The sequence below is a fragment of the Brassica napus genome, chromosome C1 (genome assembly GCF_020379485.1).
Source record: "Brassica napus cultivar Da-Ae chromosome C1, Da-Ae, whole genome shotgun sequence".
In the NCBI taxonomy this organism is placed as follows: domain Eukaryota; kingdom Viridiplantae; phylum Streptophyta; class Magnoliopsida; order Brassicales; family Brassicaceae; genus Brassica; species Brassica napus.
In genome coordinates, this window is record NC_063444.1 from 31,459,476 (window position 1) to 31,476,738 (window position 17,263).

At 37.0% G+C, this 17,263-nt stretch overlaps 1 protein-coding gene across 26 annotated transcripts; it reads left to right on the forward strand.

Annotated features, from left to right (window-relative positions):
- Nucleotides 1-53: 53 nt before the first annotated feature.
- Nucleotides 54-10,973, forward strand: LOC106376740 (protein NRT1/ PTR FAMILY 4.3-like). Of its 26 annotated transcripts, none has more exons than XR_002655186.2 (7): nt 59-453; nt 690-844; nt 1,184-1,627; nt 8,896-8,916; nt 9,029-9,086; nt 9,266-9,347; nt 10,166-10,973. XR_002655186.2 is itself a non-coding variant. In XM_013816855.3 (7 exons), exons 1-7 carry the CDS (start codon nt 294-296, stop codon nt 10,210-10,212), a joined length of 891 nt encoding a protein of 296 aa, XP_013672309.2. In that variant the 5' UTR covers nt 59-293; the 3' UTR covers nt 10,213-10,973. The 26 variants fall into 26 exon arrangements, 5 of the variants coding, with proteins under 5 accessions (XP_048600868.1, XP_013672309.2, XP_022550596.1 ...); XR_007318172.1 differs by having other exon boundaries at nt 9,342-9,449; XR_007318175.1 differs by lacking the exon at nt 9,266-9,347 and adding an exon at nt 9,348-9,449.
- The last annotated feature ends 6,290 nt before the right edge of the window (nt 10,974-17,263 follow it).

Genomic DNA, 17,263 nt, shown 5'->3' on the forward strand with positions numbered 1-17,263 from the left:
AGAAAGTGCGTGTGGGGGTTAACTGAGAGACGCATGGCGTTTTCGTTTCTGCCAAGAATCTACATTTAGTGTTATATGTAAGGCCAAAAAGTCAACGACTTTGGCTTCCCTCTCTTTATCTCTACTCTATTATAAATCGAAGGGCCAATAAAATTTATATTTGTCCTAAAAAACTAAAAACAAACCAATCTCTCTCTCTCTCTCTCTCTCTCTCTCTCTCTCTCTCTCTCTGGCATAGCTAAAGAAGATATTTAGAGCGAAAAACTTTTGATTGTCTGTGAGATTTGTTAGGGATGGAAAAGGGAAACAAAGAAAGTAAGAAATGGGTACAAGAGGAGGTTAGTAATGAAATAAACAATAGGGAATTGGCTGAAGAAGAAAGTGTTGATTGGAGAGGAAGACCTTCCAACCCTAGCAAGCATGGTGGAATGCGAGCTGCTCTCTTTGTTCTTGGTATAATCTCTCTCATTCCCTCTCCCTTCTCTCTCTCTCTCTATCTTACCTTACAGATACTAGTTTAGCGTTAAAGGTTTATAGCCAGTGATAATTCATTGGTTTTAGTTTTTTGGTCCATAGGCACTCGACCTTATCCAACCTTTGGTCCCACTGCTAGAATTCTTTATTCAATGGTCAATATAACATTTTTCATTCTATTATCTATTATTGATTCCTGTTATTGTTTTTTGTAGGATTACAAGCCTTTGAAATAATGGGGATAGCAGCAGTAGGGAACAACCTCATAACATATGTGATCAACGAAATGCATTTCCCCTTGTCTAAAGCGGCCAATATTGTCACCAACTTTGTTGGCACCATCTTTATATTTAGCTTCGTCGAGCTTTCTGTATGTTCACTTTCTCCTTTAGTTCTTGAAATATAAGTATAAATATATCTATGAGTCCATGGCTTTCAGTCAAATAAAAATCCAAACCACCTTTAGTTCTTGTATATATGATTTGCATACACGTAAGTATTTACATGTAAGAAAAAAGTATTTACGTGTAAAAAAAAAAAATACGTCCATGTAAGATGATTTTTTGTGTCTGCTCTCCATTATATCAGGAAGTATTAACTATTTATGAAAATCTCACCGTTACAAAGAAATAAAATTTCTTGACCATTCTGAAAATTTTAGTTGTTAAATTACTGTTATTTAACTCTGTATTGCCACGTGCCTTCTCAGGGTTTTATACTACTATCAGTCCAAGCACATTTATCTCAACTAAAGCCACCAAAGTGTAACCCACTGATAAACCAGAGCTCATGTGAAGAGGCAAAAGGTTTCAAGGCAATAATTTTCTTCACGGCACTCTACTTGGTGGCTTTGGGAAGTGGCTGTGTGAAACCAAACATGATAGCTCATGGTGCGGACCAGTTCTCTCATCAATCGCATCCTAAACAATCTAAAAGACTCTCATCTTACTTCAACGCCGCATATTTCGCCTTCTCCATTGGGGAGCTTATCGCACTCAGTCTCCTGGTTTGGATTCAAACTCATTCTGGCATGGACGTTGGATTTGGAGTCTCTGCTGCAGCCATGACTATGGGCCTCATTAGCTTAGTATCCGGTACAACGTATTTTCGTAACAAACGTCCACGTCGAAGCATCTTCCCTCCTATTGCCCAAGTAAGTTTTGTTTTCTTTCTTCTAATAATTCGACCCTGCGAATAAAACAGAAATAATGATTCATTTTAGGATAAGAAAATAGAATCTCCAAAAAATAAAACTCGTTAAAGTAATTAAACTTTTCCTTAACAGAGAATTAAACTATATCTTTTTTATAAGCGAATAATACTATCTTTTTTTTTGCTAAAACAATAATACTATCTTTACTAATCGAGATTTATCATAGTTCTAACGGTAATTATTTATAACTAGGTGTCTTGTCCGCATGTGCGGACAAAATCTTCTTATAGATATTTATTATTTTATATTTTGTTAATTCAATAACAACATGTTAAGTTATTATTTATATTCTTAACAAGTTTATACCAAACATAAAATAATTTTTTTTTTTTTTTTTTTTTTATCGTCAAACGGCCATTCTATTACTCAGGCTTGAGGTGGTCTGGGTAACCAGACCGGAATAGAACAACCAATGAAAAGTAACTCCTTATGGAAGGATCTAGCAGTCTTAGCTAAAAAATCTGAAAATTGATTCTGCGTTCGTGGGACATGAGTAATGCTGAACTCCGGGAAGCATATCCGTAGCGTCTCGATCTTCTCCAATTCTGTCGCAAAGCTTGGCCAAGCATGAGGTTCCTCTAGCATAGCAATCAGGTCCTTACAATCCGTCCCAAAGCTCTGAGATGTTGAGTGCTGAAGCATATTCTCCATTGCCCACTGTAGTGCTTCAACTTCCGAGTGCTAGGCTGATTCACGTCGAGTAATATTTTTTAACCCCATAAGCTGAGCCTTCCCCCTACTGTCCATCCACACCCATCCACATCCACTAAAGTTGGCCGATGCTATCCAAGATCCATCTAACAGGCATATGTTGCCCAAGCTTATGACTTGGGGGATCACCATATTGTTTCCTTGTGGCACTGGTTGTATCACTTCATTCGCCTCAAACCAGGCTCGACATTCACTCTCTGCATATCGAACTAACTCCAAAGGATCTCTATCTATCCCCCTGAATAGTTTTTCATTCCTAGCCTTCCATATATACCAAATTATCCAGGGATAATGATCCATGTCTTGTTCCGGCTCAATAATAGAGTTTTTCCTCCAAAATAGATAATCCATGTTCGTGTAGATGCTTGATACTGGAAATACCTCTGGGCCTGTTGGGGTTGCTGATAGGCTCCAAACTTGTAGCGCTGGCGGGCATTCAAAGATGGCATGAGTTACAGATTCTTTTAATTCTCCACACCTCGGGCAGTAATTATCACATCTCATATTGCGTCTTGCTAAATTCCTTGTTACTGCCACGTGCCCAGTCAACAACTGCCATATAAGATGACGTATCTTCGTAGGCGCCTTCATCTTCCAAGCAAAAGTTTGAAGATTGGTGATACTTGGCTCCAAAACCTCCTGTTCCTCCTCCACCTTTAATAAGTTCCGCGCCACCCAATATCCAGATTTAATTGTGTATTGTCCGTTTCTTGTGTAGCTCCAACAGAAGGAGTCACGGCGATGAGATGAGCTTATGGCTAAACTCCTTATAAGCTGTATATCATCCATGTTGACATAGCTCTCCAAAAGCCGAACATCCCATTCCTTCGATGTCTGATTAATGAGATCGCTAACTCTCATGTTGGGGTGCATAACAGGCGCAACAGGAGCCGCCGGTCTTGATGGGATCGTTGGGATCCACGGATCCTCCCACACCTTAACATCATATCCTGAGTGAATCTTCAGTCTGATTCCCAGTAGTAGCAACTTCCTTGCAGCAGAGATGCTATTCCACACATACGATGGGTTATTGGTAGAGTTTACTCTCAGCGGAGAACTTAATCTGTAGTATCTTCCCCTCAAGACCCGGGCAACCAATGAATCTGGGAACTGAACCAACCTCCATAATTGTTTTGCCAACAATGCCAGATTAAACTCATGGATCATACGAAACCCAATCCCACCTTCCTCTCTTGGTGCACACACCTTTTCCCATTTCGCCCAGTGTATTCCTCTCTTTGGGGGATTCGAGCTTCACCAGAAGCGTGCAATGGCACTAGCTAAGTTTTCACATATCTCCAAAGGGAGCAGGAAAGTAGACATTACATAAGTCGGGAGAGCTAACAAAATCGATTTTATCAATACTTCCTTTCCTCCTTTTGAAAGCCACCTACCCGTCCATCCATTTACCCTGTGCATTAACTTATCCTTAAGGAAAGCAAACAATTTGCACTTGGAGCCGCTTATGTCTTCTGGAATACCCAAGTAGGTTCCCATCCCTTCTTCATTTTGTATTCCCAGTGCATCTTTGACCTCTTGTCTGGTAGTTGCATTAACTCGCTTACCAAAGAGTAAGGACGATTTATCAAAGTTGATACACTGGCCAGATGCTTTACCATATATCCTAACTACTTTCATTACTTCTTCACATTCACGGGGCTCCGCCTTACAAAAGAAAAGGCTATCATCAGCAAAGAGAAGGTGGGATACCGAGGGGCACGCACGTGTGACACGCATCCCCGTTATCTTCCCTTGATTCTCTGCATGATTGAGAAGGCTAGCGAGCGCTTCCGTGCATAGAATAAAAATGAAAGGAGACAAAGGATCTCCTTGTCTTAGGCCCCTACCAGGCACAATATTTCCTCTTGGCTGGCCATTTATAAGCACCTTGTATTTTACCGACGTAATGCATCTCATTATCCAGGTTATCCAAATCTCTGAGAAGCCCATTTTACGCATGACAGCTTCAATAAACGACCACTCCATTCTATCATACGCTTTGCTCATGTCCGTCTTAATGGCCATCCTTTTACTGCGTCCACTTGGCTTGGTTCTCAATGCGTGAAACATTTCTTGAGCAATCATAATGTTGTCTGAGATCTGCCTCCCAGCAACAAAGGCTGACTGGGTTTCCGAAATCAATCCTGGTAGCACTTTCTTTAATCTCTGTCATAAGACCTTCGAGATTATCTTATAGCTGACATTACACAGACTTATGGGTCGGAACTGAGCCATATCATTAGGCTTGGTCGTTTTCGGGATGAGACATATATTCGTATCATTTAATCCATTCACCACTGTTCCCTCGACAAGGAATTTATTGACCATAAGAGTCAAATCCTCCTTTACAATATCCCAAAATTTCTGATAGAATAGCGCAGTCATCCCATCTGGGCCTGGGGCCTTTTCTGGGTGCATAGCAAAAAGTGCTAATTTGACCTCCCATTCCGTTACCGGAGCTGTAAGGCTTTCATTCATTGCCCCAGTGATTGTCGTAGGAACTTGAGTTAGTGCCTCTCCAATGTCCTCAGGATTAGACGATTCAAAGATCTGTCTAAAATAGCTAGTAGCAATGGCTACTAATCCTTCTTCATCCTCAACTATATTCTCATTTCCATCTTGGAGCTGCGTAATTTTATTCCTTGCTCTCCTCTTCTTCGTTAAGGCATGAAAATTTTTTGTATTTCTATCCCCCTCTTTCAGCCAGAACACCCGACTCTTCTGCTTCCAGAACATCTCCTCGGCCTTAAGAGCCTCAGAGAGTTCCTTCAAAGCCGCTGCAATTTCCTCAGTTGTGGCATTGTTATCCGCATACATGGCCTCCACTTTTTCTTTAAGCTCCTCCACTAATTTCGCAGAATTAATATTATGTTGTCTCCTCCATTCTCCCAGAGCCTTTCGACAGCTTGAAATATGTTCCATAATAGACGCATCTGGAGGGAGATCAGGCGATTTCCATCCCTCCAGGATGACTTGCCTGAGCTCCTCAATATCTAGCCATCTCTTATCAAACTTGAACTTTTTTGATCTCATCATTGGCTTTACAAGTATATCTGCAAGAATCGGACGATGGTCCGATCCCCACAGCCTCATATACTTTATACTCGAATGGGGAAACTTCTCATGCCAATCCGCATTTCCTACCGCCCTGTCCAAGCGACATCTAACTGTAGACCCTCCTGCTCGCTTGCCTACCCATGAGAGCATGTCACCCGTGAAAAGGAACTCTAACATTCCACAATCATTAAGCATCTGTTTAAAAGCCAGGAAAGAACTAGCAGGTCGCTGCCTTCCCCCTACTTTTTCCTCATGACACGTAATTTCATTAAAGTCACCTATCATAAACCAAGGTCCAATTCTTGTCGTTGAGAAACGCGTAAGACGTTCCCAAACCTGATCTTGTCTGTCTAATACATGATCCCCATAAACAAACGTCATATAGACTTTAATTCCATCTATGACTGCCTCAATGTCAATCATACGGTTATTCGAAAATAAAACATTAATTTGAAAATCATCCATAAAAAATAAAGCTAAACCTCCGCTGAGACCAAGTGGCTCAACAGTAAACAAATGATCAAAACCTAAGTCGGCCTGAATGTTCTGCAACAGCGGCCTCCTGTTCTTTGTTTCAGAAAGGAACACAAGTCCTGGGCGATGCTTCTGACACATCTCCATGAGGCGTCGAACTGTGAGGTCGTTCCCAATCCCTCGACAGTTCCAACTGATTGTCTTCATTGATCACGTCTCGATGAGTATTTGGAACTCATCAAACCATCAAGTTTTAATGCTTTGTCTTTCGCCTTGTTTGAGCCATGATGCCGTCTTAATTTTCCACCGCCCCCTGCAACATGTGAACCTGTAGCCGTCAAATGCTTACTTGGAGATCCCCTACGAAGGACCTCAAACTTCCTATTTTTGATACCCAAAGGGGTATTGCGCCTTACGCCTGGCTTCTTACTTCTTGTAGCCCTCAAGGAGCTACGTCCCGAGTCTTCGATAGGCCTCGGCTGGGATTTACTCTCCTCCAAAACCATAAGATCAAGCTCTAGCAGGTCATCACCATCGTCACCATCAGCTCCATCAGCCGCTAGTGCTCCCTCCGACTGATCCATTAGCTCCATATCGCTCAGCGCCCCAATGATAAGATCATCAGGGTGACTTGTCTCCGCGCTGCCCGAAGGGGAGAACACGATCGTTCGTGCTTCACCCTTACCACGCAACGTAACATTATTCTCCATGGGTTGCTCTGCGTGCACTGGAGTCACAATGGTGCTTGCTAGCTTCCTGTAGGTTAATCTCTCACCGCTCCTCGTTTCAGCTAAGCCCGCATTGGTAGGCGATGTTGTCGTTGGAGATCGTTCATAAGGAACAATCTCACGGGATGTTGAGCCCGCATTGGTTGCAGAATCACCTTCAATCTGATTCCTTCCCAGCCTGTCATGCAACTTCGGTCTCGCTCTCCATATCTTCTCACTTGGGCGCGCATAAGGACCTGCACCCCTTTCCCCACCATATCTACTTCTCCTTGAGTGATCATCTCTGCTACGGATAATCCTATCAGAATGACGTCCACGGCTGCTATCATCCTCCCAATATCGAGTTGCCTGTCCCCCAGTACTCCTGTCATCAGACCTTAAGGGTTTGGACGTATAGTACCGCGAGGATTGAATACCTCTACTCTGCAACGAAGATTGCTGAGTAGCTCTAGTATTTGCCAGAGCGTCCCTCCCCCAGTTTTGACGAGACACATCTTGATTCTGCTGCAGTCGCGAGAACACAGGTCTTTCCACATGTTGTAGCCTTGATCGAACGTCAACATTGGGACAATATCCCTTCTCATGAGATAACAGGCCACATGTGGTGCAGTGTTTGAATAACTTATCATACTTTATTTACATAAAATAATTTATATATGACAGCAAATTTCATTAAAATATATATACTAATTATTGTGTTGAAATTTTCTAAACACTCATATATTATAAATGTTTTAGACTATATTTTTATACAAATGTTTTTTCTTCATTAATATTTAATTATATACTGTTTTATATCTTAATTTTTATAATAAAAATATTATTTAAAGATAACAACACAACATATAAGTATTATCTTATTTTTTAGAAATATAAAATATTATTTCAAGATAACAACAAAATATATGAGAATTATCTTTTAAGAAATTTAATATTATTAATATAAAATTCGTTTTTAATTAAATTATTATATATAAAAATTTATTAAGGGTAACAACGACATTAACCAGTCTAACTTTTAACGTGAGAGCTCGATTCCGAAAATTTACTTCGCAAATAATAGTATAGAAGACTAGCAGTCACTAGACGAACCTAAAATTGTTTTTTTTTTCTGTCAACCTGAAGTTGTTTTGGAAAAACTGTGTTGAACAGGGAAGACATATTCATAAATCATTATGGCTCTCTAGTGTAGCTATATAGATAATCCGTAGCTAATTTTACTGCAAGACATACTCTTTATTATTATCTGTCATACAAAATCATTGCATTGTATATTTTACCTACCAAAATAATTATGTTCTGAGAAACGATATAATTTAATAAGCGAAAATCTGATGAGACGTATTTTGTTTTTCAAATCTGTCTGCATGCATATATATACGTAAGTCCATCGAAGTTGGATCCGTGAGTATATGTTATTTTATATGGAAATTTTTAAAAACAATCACACTTAAGAGCATCCTTATCGCTGGTTTTTAATGAGTTTCTTACCATAAATAAAATTAAAAAGAAAAAGAAAAATATCAATTAAAACAAGAGACGGTTGTTCTTTCTCCTAAATAGGAGACGTTTCTTGTACCTTCTCCTCTCTTCTCTCTTCTCTCTTCTCTCTTCTCTTCCTCAAGTTTTGTTCTTTTTTTTTTCTGATGATTGCTTTTCTCGTGCTCTAGTCTCTTGATTCCCGTTGCGCATGGTACCGAGCCGTTCGAAGCGGTGGTGATGATTGATGTGCTGCGGCGAGGCGGCGCGGATGTAACGGTGGCCATCGTTAACTGCGGCGAGGCGGCGCGGATGTAACGATGTGCCATGGAATCAAGATCGTCGCCGATTCTTCTCTCTGATATCACCACTCCGTTTTCGACCTTATTATGCTCCCTCTCTGGTCTCTAGATTCATCTCGTGAACACACATAATTGCGCAATTAAGGATTCGATTGAATGGAATCGTTGTTATGCCTTTGGTCATTAGTTGTTGTTGTAGTGTTAGATCATAGGAAGCTTCTAGATTTTGATTCTGATATACTTTGAGAATTTGATAGCTGTTTTTTTTTGTGATATTTGTTTTGGTGAAGGGAGAGTTTACAACTTTGATTCTGATGAGAGCTTTCTTTACTTCTTCTTTGTCTATGAAAGCTTACAACTTTGAATCACATGAACTCGTTTTTCCCAAACTGTTAATTGCAATTGCTTTTAGTTTCTATATGAGATTGATTTTGATAATTGTTTTTGGTTATGCCAGGAGGACGAGTGGCCCTATAAGGCAAGCCAAAGGCGGCTGGACCTCTTTCGTATTCATTACTTTTTGTCTATAAAAAACCTGTGGTGGATCACTCTCTTGGAATTGAGATGAGAGCTTTATTTAGTTGTTGCAGGATGAGACATTGAGACAAGCAGTTTGTAAGTTTAATGGCAAGAGCTGGAAGAAAATAGGTAAATGACTTATCACTTTCATTTTCTTTAGATTCTAGTCCCCTTTAGCAATATTGATGTCAGATTTACAACATGTTCAAGTGTTTTGGAGTCTTGTATGAAATTGTTGATCATTTTTACAGTGCGTCAGATGTTGTTCTTTGGTGTATATCCCTGAGTAGATGTATTTGTGTCTGTAGCTAAGCTGAAGTAGATGGGAAACTCAATTTTACTTACTGCAGATGGCAACGTAACTTTATACACACATTCATGTAGTGGCAGGTACGTCTTGGCTCAACATCTCCAAGTAGATTCTTTGTTGAACTTGATCAACTGGACATACGCTTATATGCAGAACCACCGTTTGGTGTTTAATTAAAATTTGTAAGTTTTTCAATGAAGAACTTGAATATATTCTTTGTTGAAACTTGATCAACTGGACATACCCTTGTGCTTGGTTCTTTTGTAAGTTTTTCAATCAAGAACTTGAATATAGAGTTAGCTTGTATTATGTTTTAAGAAAAAAATTAAGTTTAATAAGAAAAATCAAAAAAATTTGGTGTTTAATTAAATTTTTTTTTTTTAAGAACTCTTAAATAAGAGATTTGCAATGAAGTAAGTAAATTTTCGAGTCTCTTAATCCAGTCTCTTAATTCACTTTTACAATTAAAAAGTATTAAAAAAAATAAGAGACTCAGTTAGGGTTTCTGGGATAAGGATGCTCTTATAAACAATATAGTTGACTTTTATGTCTCTACTGGATAATGATTAAAATAAAAGAATAGTAACACTTTATATAACTGTTTGGCCCATGCTGAGTCATGAAAAAGGGAAAGCTGATGGTGAAATAAAACATTCTTTTCTTGTAACAGAAAAATAAAACATTACAATTGTTTGCTTTTTGGTTTATCATATAACAAATACAATGGTACAATCGTGCGCTTGAAGAAAAATTGAAATTCACTTCTATATTTGTTAAACAATCAACGAATGAAATACTACATTTGCATAAAAATATATCTATATAAATCGGAAAGCAGTATTAATAATTATTCTTTTGATAAAATTATTAATAATATGATGTGGTTTCTGCATTGCAGGTTGTTGTGGCTGCCATACTAAAAAGAAAGCTTGCGTCTCCCTCTGACCCAAAAATGCTTAATGGAGGCCATCCTGTAACAAGCGACGTCGTACATTCCTCCACTTTACCATACACTCCTCGCCTCAGGTCATACACTACAAGAAAACAGGAGGATTCTGATGGCCGAAATCGTCAGAAATTCGTCGGAATAGACCGATTCCGACAAATTTCTGACGAATCTGTCCGTCGGTATCGTTTTGTCGGAAAAAAAAAATTCCTCGGAATTTCGTCAGAACTTCCGACGACTTTCTGACGAATACCGAGAAACGTCATTCTGACGAACTTCCGACGATATTACGATGCGGACACACGAGACCAGAGTTCATCGGAAAAACTATATACCGACGGAGAACGTTCCTCGGACAATTCCGACGGAGTGGATTCCTCGGTATATTCCGACGGACATTGGTTCGTCGGAATATACCGACGGACATTGGTTCGTCGGAATATACCGACGGACATTGGTTCGTCGGAATATACCGACGGACATTGGTTCGTCGGTATATACCGACGGATATTGGTTCGTCGGTACATTCCGACGGATGTAGGTTCGTCGGTATATTCCGAGGAACCGTTGTCCGTCGGTATATTCCGACGCCCAGAGTTCGTCGGTATATTCCGACGCCCAGAGTTCGTCGGAATATACCAATTTTAAAAACGAATTAATTTTGCATTTTTATATATTTTTTATATTAAAAAATAGTTAATAAATTAAAAAAATTAGAAATTTAAAACTAATAATATTATAGAATTTAAATTCATACAAACCGAAATAGAAAAAAACATTCAGAAAGTTTAAAATTCATACAAACCGAAATAGAAAAAAAAAACATTCAGAAAGTTTAAAAAAGCCGAAAAAAACTAAGATGAACTCGAAGACATCAAACGATCTAGCTTCTGCATTATCTCGGTGTTGAACTTCTTCTGGGATGCCAACTCAGGAAGGATAGTGGCATTCTCCGAATGGAGAGTGGCATTCTCAGAAAGGATAGTGGTGTTCTGCTCCTCCAATGCCCCAATCTGTTCATCTTTGTCATGCAGCTCCTCGAGAATCATGGGATCGGCATACGGAGCTTGCGAAGAAGATGCCGGATACGAAGAAGCACAGGGGGCCAACCCAACTAAACGGCCTCCTTTCCTTTTAGGAACCGCCTACAAAAATATTTAAAGTTAGTAAATAGGGACAAGTTAGTAATCGTCATTATAAGAAAAATATATTAATAAAAAAAATTACCTTTTCAACCATCTCATTTATTTGCAATAGAGACAAGTTGGTTGAAGCTCCCGTAGAATCGCCGTCATCAGAGAGAGGCTGAGATTGAGATACTATTTCAGCTTCCACCAAATCAACGACACCTTTGATCACGGGGTCCTGAATTTGACCCGTCGTCTTGTTAGTGTGAGCCACCTTAATGAGTTGGAGACGACCAACGGGATTACTGTCATTTGCTTCGATCTAAAAAAACCGCCATTATTAGCCAAGGAATATATAAAATATTTATTTAAAAAATATAAAGATAAATAATAATAAAAAACTTACAAGTTCATCCTCCTTAGTAGACATAGAGCAAGCGCCGAGGTTGTGCACATACATACCTTTCCCGTCACGATCGCTCTTCCGGTTCTTGGAGTTCCTAGAAGACGTCTCTGCAGTTTCTTCCTTCTCCCAATGAGCTATCAACTGCTCCCACACCGTCTCGTTGATGAACTGTGGCCTCTTGTTCTTCTGCCAAACTGTCTCAATACAGTTTCGTTAAGTCCTTCTGGAAAATGTTTCGTTAAGTCGTTTCCCATTTTTATGGCATTCGTACAATCTTCCACTCAATACAGTTCTTCAACTATGGAGTTATTATAAGAAGTGGGTTTCATAATTTGAGATGCCTTTCTACAATTTTCCTGCCGCTCTTTTTTTTTTTGAACTGAAAAAAAAAGGTTAAACCCGGATCTATTAAAGACACAGACCTAACCCCCGGGTGGGAGGTGTAACCCATGGATTGATCATCTCCCGGGTATTCAAATGGGCCGTAAGCATGGGCCCATATCCGCGTGGCCACATGTGGAACTAATAATTTCGCACTAGAGGGGAGTCGATCCCTGGCCTTGACCAACAGGGCAACTTCTCCTCTAGTGGAAACCACTAGACCACCACGATGTGGTTATTCCTGCCGCTCTTGAGTTTGTGAAGTGCGGATTTTATTATTTGTATAGTAATATTTTCTTTACGAGCGAATTTAACAGTGAATATCCCATCTTTAAAGTATGTCTATAAGAACATATAGACATCAAATCTTCTGGAACCCTAATGAATCATATTTTTATTTACGGGATTATTCTGATATTCTCCAATAAAATGTACAGTTAAATGAAAAAAGAAGAGTTATTTTAATGAATTAATCCCAAAGTAACTCCATATATCATATATTGCCCGTATATGGAGTGTTACTAATCTAATATTTATAATTGTTTACCATGCGTTTGATGTTTATATGTACATAAATAAAAGAAAATTTTATACAATCTTCATTTTTTCTTTTACGATTAAGATGTTTAATGAATTTGTGATGCTCATTTAGCAACTTGCAAATAGTCCTTAGCCTTCAGTATGTTGTTTGATTTGATTTTACATAATAGTGATAATACATTTGAACATGATACTTTGACTTATCACTAATATCAACAATAAATTCTTGTGCTGACCCCAAAAGGTAATGATGATTATGATTGCTGATTTTTATGTATTTACATATGTCGACTGTACGCACTACAATAAAGCAGCTGATTTGCCAAGGTAAAATTTTTTTTTTTTTTGGTCAAAGGTAAAATTTATAAGGGAAGTATTCCACGCAAATTCGTGAAAGATCTCTAAGAAAATTACGAGTAAAACATGACCCATGGCACCTCCCTTGAATGGAATCGCCAGGAGAGTTCCAGAAAAATATCAAGAGGATTTTTTTTTAAACGTTACATTCTTTTTTTTTTGTTTAAACGGAATGGTCACAAAGTCAAATATAAGTTTATTGGGCCGTAATACATGGAAACCCAACTTTAACCCAGAAGCTCATTTGTGTAGAATTTTTTTTTTTCCACTATCAGTTAAAAAGCTCAGTTATGTTGAAAGTTTATAGGTTAGATTTAAGAATTTATAGGTAATATAATTAAAATTACTAATACCAAATAAATTACATAACAATTACTAAGAATAAAATTTTGTAAATTTTGAACTCATAAACAATTTCTATGAGTACAAATAAGTATATTTTAAAACATAAAAAAGTCAACAAAATTATTAATAGATTAGAATATCTTAATAAAATACATAATCTTATAATAAACAAAATTTGACAGAAATTTTAAAAAGACACAAATCCCGTGCTTTGAAAGCATGGATCAAAATCTAGTATACTATATAAATCTATGTCAATATCATTAAATTTTAATTATATACCATATAAAGTAAATAAAATGTTTGTTTTGATTTATTTACCAGAAACATGACCGTAAATAAACGAAATGTATTGGTTTTTGATTTATGTGCTTACGCTAATGTATATATTTTTATCGATACAAAATATTTTTTAAATATGTCATTTTTAATATGTTATTTGATCCTCACAATCCCAGAGATACACTTTTTTCAAATCAAAATTATTTTTAATATTGGAAGCACTATATATATATATTATTTCATTCAGATTAAGTATTTTAGTCTTGATTTTTATTCCTAAAACGTTTTTAGTGACATATCATGACAAGATTCCAATCACCTCTTTTTGAGTTTGTTCGAAGAATGAGAGATTTAATCATTCGTCTCATTTTTGTTTCTCCCTAATACCTTATCTAGCTATTATAATTGTAAAAATGAGAGATTTGAACTATTTATTATAAGTATTCTAGTTTATCATTTAATAAATCAAACAGCTCTTACTTTATACATAGTTTACATATACTAGAATGGTAAAATATTATATATATATATATTATCGGTATACTCTTAAGTAACTAAACCTCAAAAGCGTAGGTTAATAAAATAAGTAATTTGTTTTATTGTTCAAAAATTAGATAATTTTTAGACCGAACTGGTGAAATATATACTAGACATACATTTATATTTTGAGTCTACACTTATATTCTATAACAGCTTAATATATTAAATTTGAAAACTAACCTGTGAATAGAGTTTGCGGATAATTTTCTTCAAAATTTTAATTCTTAGATATGTATCTGGAGTAGAACTAACTTTTACAAGTGTCCATCTTCTTAAATTGACACTTATGTAATTTACCAAATTCACATAAGAAATTTAAAAAGAAACAAAACTCATATCAGTGACACAAAAATGAGAACGAAAACACAATTTTATAGAGGTAGAAAATGAAATTACTTATTCGGAGTCAATAGTAAACAAATCGATAGCAAAAAAACTAATCTTCTTTCGTCATTTTAAAATTGATGTTGCCTATCTGGTTTTTGTGATTTGTCTCAATCGTACAACTTAATTTTATTTTGTGCATATGAAGTCTTAAAAATAACTAAAATGAATTTTAATACATTAAATTTTCAACGACAATGATATATGTAAGAGACCAACATATGTATTCGTCATTTTACAATCGATAAAATTTGTAGTATTGCAAAATGTTAAAACCGTTTAATTGATAAACACTAGTATAAATAATTCAGTCCGTGCATGCGCGCGGGTTATCATCTAGTTTGTTATAGCAAAGAAGAAAAAAGAGAGACTGGTGTGTCTTATTCTATGAGTAATTAGTATTTTATATAGGATTACAATAGTTTGGAAACAAAGTTTAACTTGAAAAATAAGTAAAGCTTGGAGAACAAGTACATCTAAGACTCGTTATAATAGGCATACCACAATATTCATAACACTTCCCCTTAATGTATATTATGCGCATGATATGCTGCCTCGTTAAAAACCTAACCAAGAAAATCCAAAGGGAAAAACCTTAAATAAATTATTATTAATTATTTATCTAACCATAATTCAATAAATAATAAAACAGGGGGAAAGTGCCTTTTTCGACCCCTACTATTCTTGTCGTGCCCTTCCATACCCAAACAAAAGATAAGTGCTAAATACGACCTAAACTAAAAATTAATTTGAATTGTAGACATGAACTCTAAATCGTGTGCATAAACATACCTTGACTAACATCGCGTTAGTCAACCGTTATCTTTACTATAGTGGCCGAAATTTTTAAAAATATGCACTTGCTAGGGATCGAACCTTGGTCTGATGGATATAAAACAACTTTAGTTACCACTCTGCTACAAGGCTTCTTTTGTTCTCTCATTAGATTTAAAACAGATTTTGATCCATATATTCTAAGAGAAACTTAAAAGATAAATAATCTTTTTTTTAAAACATAAGTAGGTTTTCAAAGGGCGGTATTTCAGAAATGCTTCACCTTTGGAACCGATCCATTCATACTCTCCGTCATATGGCTGGCGGAGTATTGTTTCTGCTAGATCTCTGGTAAGCAAAAGATTAATTAAACGGGTGGGATCAGGTTCTTCTATTTCTGTATGGAATGACCCATGGCTCCTAACCACTCGCCCGAGACCAGCAAATAAAAATCAACACAATTTATATCCGAACCTTCAAGTGGAGTCTCTTATAGACTCTACCTCACACACTTGGAATTCACAGACAATTCGGGCTTTGGTGGATCCAATGGATGCGACACTTATAGAAAGCATACCACTGAGCAGGACTCAGAGGATAGATAGAGATGGATGGCACTTCACAAAGAACGGAAAATATACGGTCAAATCAGGATATCAGGTAGAACGGATTTATCCAGATAGAGAAAGGCCACCATTATTAATTGGTCCCACGGTAGATGTTCTGAAGGCTCAGTGCTAGAAAATACGTTGCCCACCAAAGTTAAAAAAATTTCTATGGCAATTAGTGACAGGATGTATAGCAGTGAAAAATAATTTATATGCAAGGTGAATACAAGGGGATATTTGTTGTGGAAGATGTGGAGACCAGGAGGAATCCATAAACCATGTGTTTTTTGAATGCCCTCCAGCTATTCAGGTTTGGGCTTTATCGAAGATACCATCAAATCCAACTATCTTTCCGACAAGTGCTCTCTTCACAAATTTGGATCATCTGTTCTGGAGAGTTGTTCCGCAGATGGAAGTTCATCAGTTTGCATGGATACTATAGTATATCTTGAAAGCTAGGAATAATAAAGTTTTCAGTAATCTGGATATTGATCTTTTGGATACGCTTAAGTTGGCAGAAACGGAATCAACACTGTGGGCTGAGGCACAGATTTTGAAAGAGCAGAGGACAAGACCACAAATAGTAGATACGACCCTGCCGTCAATTCCAGGAAGATGGTGTTTTGTGGATGGCTCATGGAAAGAGGGTGATACTTTTTCAGGACAAGGTTGGTACATCACTTTAGAAGGATTTGATGGATTGTTGGGGGCAAGAAATGTTCGGGCTAGTCTCTCTCCCCTTCATGCGGAGATGGAAACGCTACTCTGGGCAATGGTATGCATGAAGAATTTACGTCAATTTCAGGTTACGTTTGCAACAGATTGTTCTCAATTGGTGAAGATGGTTTCGGAACCAGAAGAATGACCAGCTTTTGCAACTTATTTGGACGATGTCAAGATCCTGAAAGAGAGTTTCACCCGATCAGAGATTATCTATGTACCACGGACGCAAAATATAAAGGCGAATAGACTAGCACACAGTGTTAGGAAGCATCCATCTTTCGTCGTTCACATGGATACGGATCACCCGGTTTGGTTTACAGAGTCAGTATGAGTCTGTAAAAGTCGATGACAAAAAAAAAAAAAAAAAACATAAGTAGGTTTAAAAAATAAGTAGATTTCATAAACTATTCAATCAAATTTGAAAATAACATTTATAAAATAGATATCTAATTTTAAATATTTAAAATTTAAAAATCTATATATAATAGTGAAAATATTTTTTTTTCTTAAAAAACAAAACTTATATTTTAAAATAAAAAATGTACAGAAATCTAAATAAAATTATATAAAACTTAAAATACAT

Excerpts from the sequence above, each read along its gene's own strand:
- LOC106376740 (XM_048744911.1), top strand. The coding sequence starts at position 294 with ATGGAAAAGGGAAACAAAGAAAGTAAGAAATGGGTACAAGAGGAGGTT. Across the intron at positions 454-689 it reads AGCTGCTCTCTTTGTTCTTG|GATTACAAGCCTTTGAAATA; the intron begins GTATAATCTCTC and ends TGTTTTTTGTAG. Across the intron at positions 1,628-10,165 it reads TCTTCCCTCCTATTGCCCAA|GTTGTTGTGGCTGCCATACT; the intron begins GTAAGTTTTGTT and ends TCTGCATTGCAG.